This window comes from Rhincodon typus, unplaced genomic scaffold, assembly GCF_021869965.1.
Source record: "Rhincodon typus isolate 14 unplaced genomic scaffold, sRhiTyp1.1 hic_rhity00005647, whole genome shotgun sequence".
In the NCBI taxonomy this organism is placed as follows: Eukaryota; Metazoa; Chordata; class Chondrichthyes; order Orectolobiformes; family Rhincodontidae; genus Rhincodon; species Rhincodon typus.
The window spans coordinates 2,470-3,318 of NW_025971285.1; the positions used below are offsets into that span (position 1 = coordinate 2,470).

The 849-nt window shown below is 58.4% G+C and overlaps 1 protein-coding gene across 1 annotated transcript in view; it reads left to right on the top strand.

Moving 5' to 3' along the window:
- Nucleotides 1-849, top strand: part of LOC125482079 (low-density lipoprotein receptor-related protein 1-like) — a 5,677-nt gene that overhangs the window by 2,197 nt on the left and 2,631 nt on the right. Inside the window, exon 3 of the mRNA XM_048594061.1 lies at nt 266-406. Within this exon, the coding sequence (XP_048450018.1) occupies nt 266-406 (141 nt within the window). The remainder of the gene's footprint in view (nt 1-265; nt 407-849) is intronic.

Here is an 849-nt window from a genome sequence, read left to right on the forward strand (position 1 = left end):
GGGGCTGGAGGGGGTAATGGAGATAGGGAAGGGGTGTAGGGGGATGGAGGGGGTGACGGAGATAGGGAGGGGCTGTAGGGGGCTGGAGGGGGTAATGGAGATAGGGAAGGGGTGTAGGGGGATGGAGGGGGTGACGGAGATAGGGAGGGTGTGTAGGGGGCCTTGGATAGTGCCCATACCACCTCCTGTGCATCCCGAGCCTCTCCGTTCTGCCCCCCACCGGACCCTGATTGCTGACCCCTCCCTGTTTGATGTTTCCCTGCAGAGTACCCAACGTGTGGACCCCTGGAGTTTCGCTGTGCTAATGGCCGCTGCCTCATCAACAGCCAGTGGGAGTGTGACGGAGAGTTTGACTGTCATGATCTGTCAGACGAGGCTCCCAGGAACCCGCACTGCTCCGGTCCTGGTGAGTTTCCGGAACTGGGTCCCCCCCACTGCCCCCAATCCCATCCCATCCCATCCCCACTCCTGGCCCCTGCCCTATCCCCAAAACTGCCGCTCCCTCTCCTCCTCCTCTCTCTTGCTGTTCCTGCCGCACTCTCACTCTGTCCCTTCCTCTCTGTGGCTCCTCTTTTCTTGCCACACTCACTCCGTGTCTCTCTCTCTCTTTCTTGTTGCTACACTCTCGCCCTCCGTCCCGTCTCTATTTCTATCTCTCTCTCTATCTCTCTCTGCCATGCATTCACTCTGTCTCTTCCCTCTCACATCTGTCTCTCTCTCTCTTCCTGCCTCTCTCACTCTATCTATCCTTTCCGTACCTGCCTCTCTCTCCCCCCCACTCTCTCTCTCTCTCTGTCCACCTGCTGCTCACTCACTCTGTTTCTCCCTTCTCTCTCTCTCTCTCTCTCT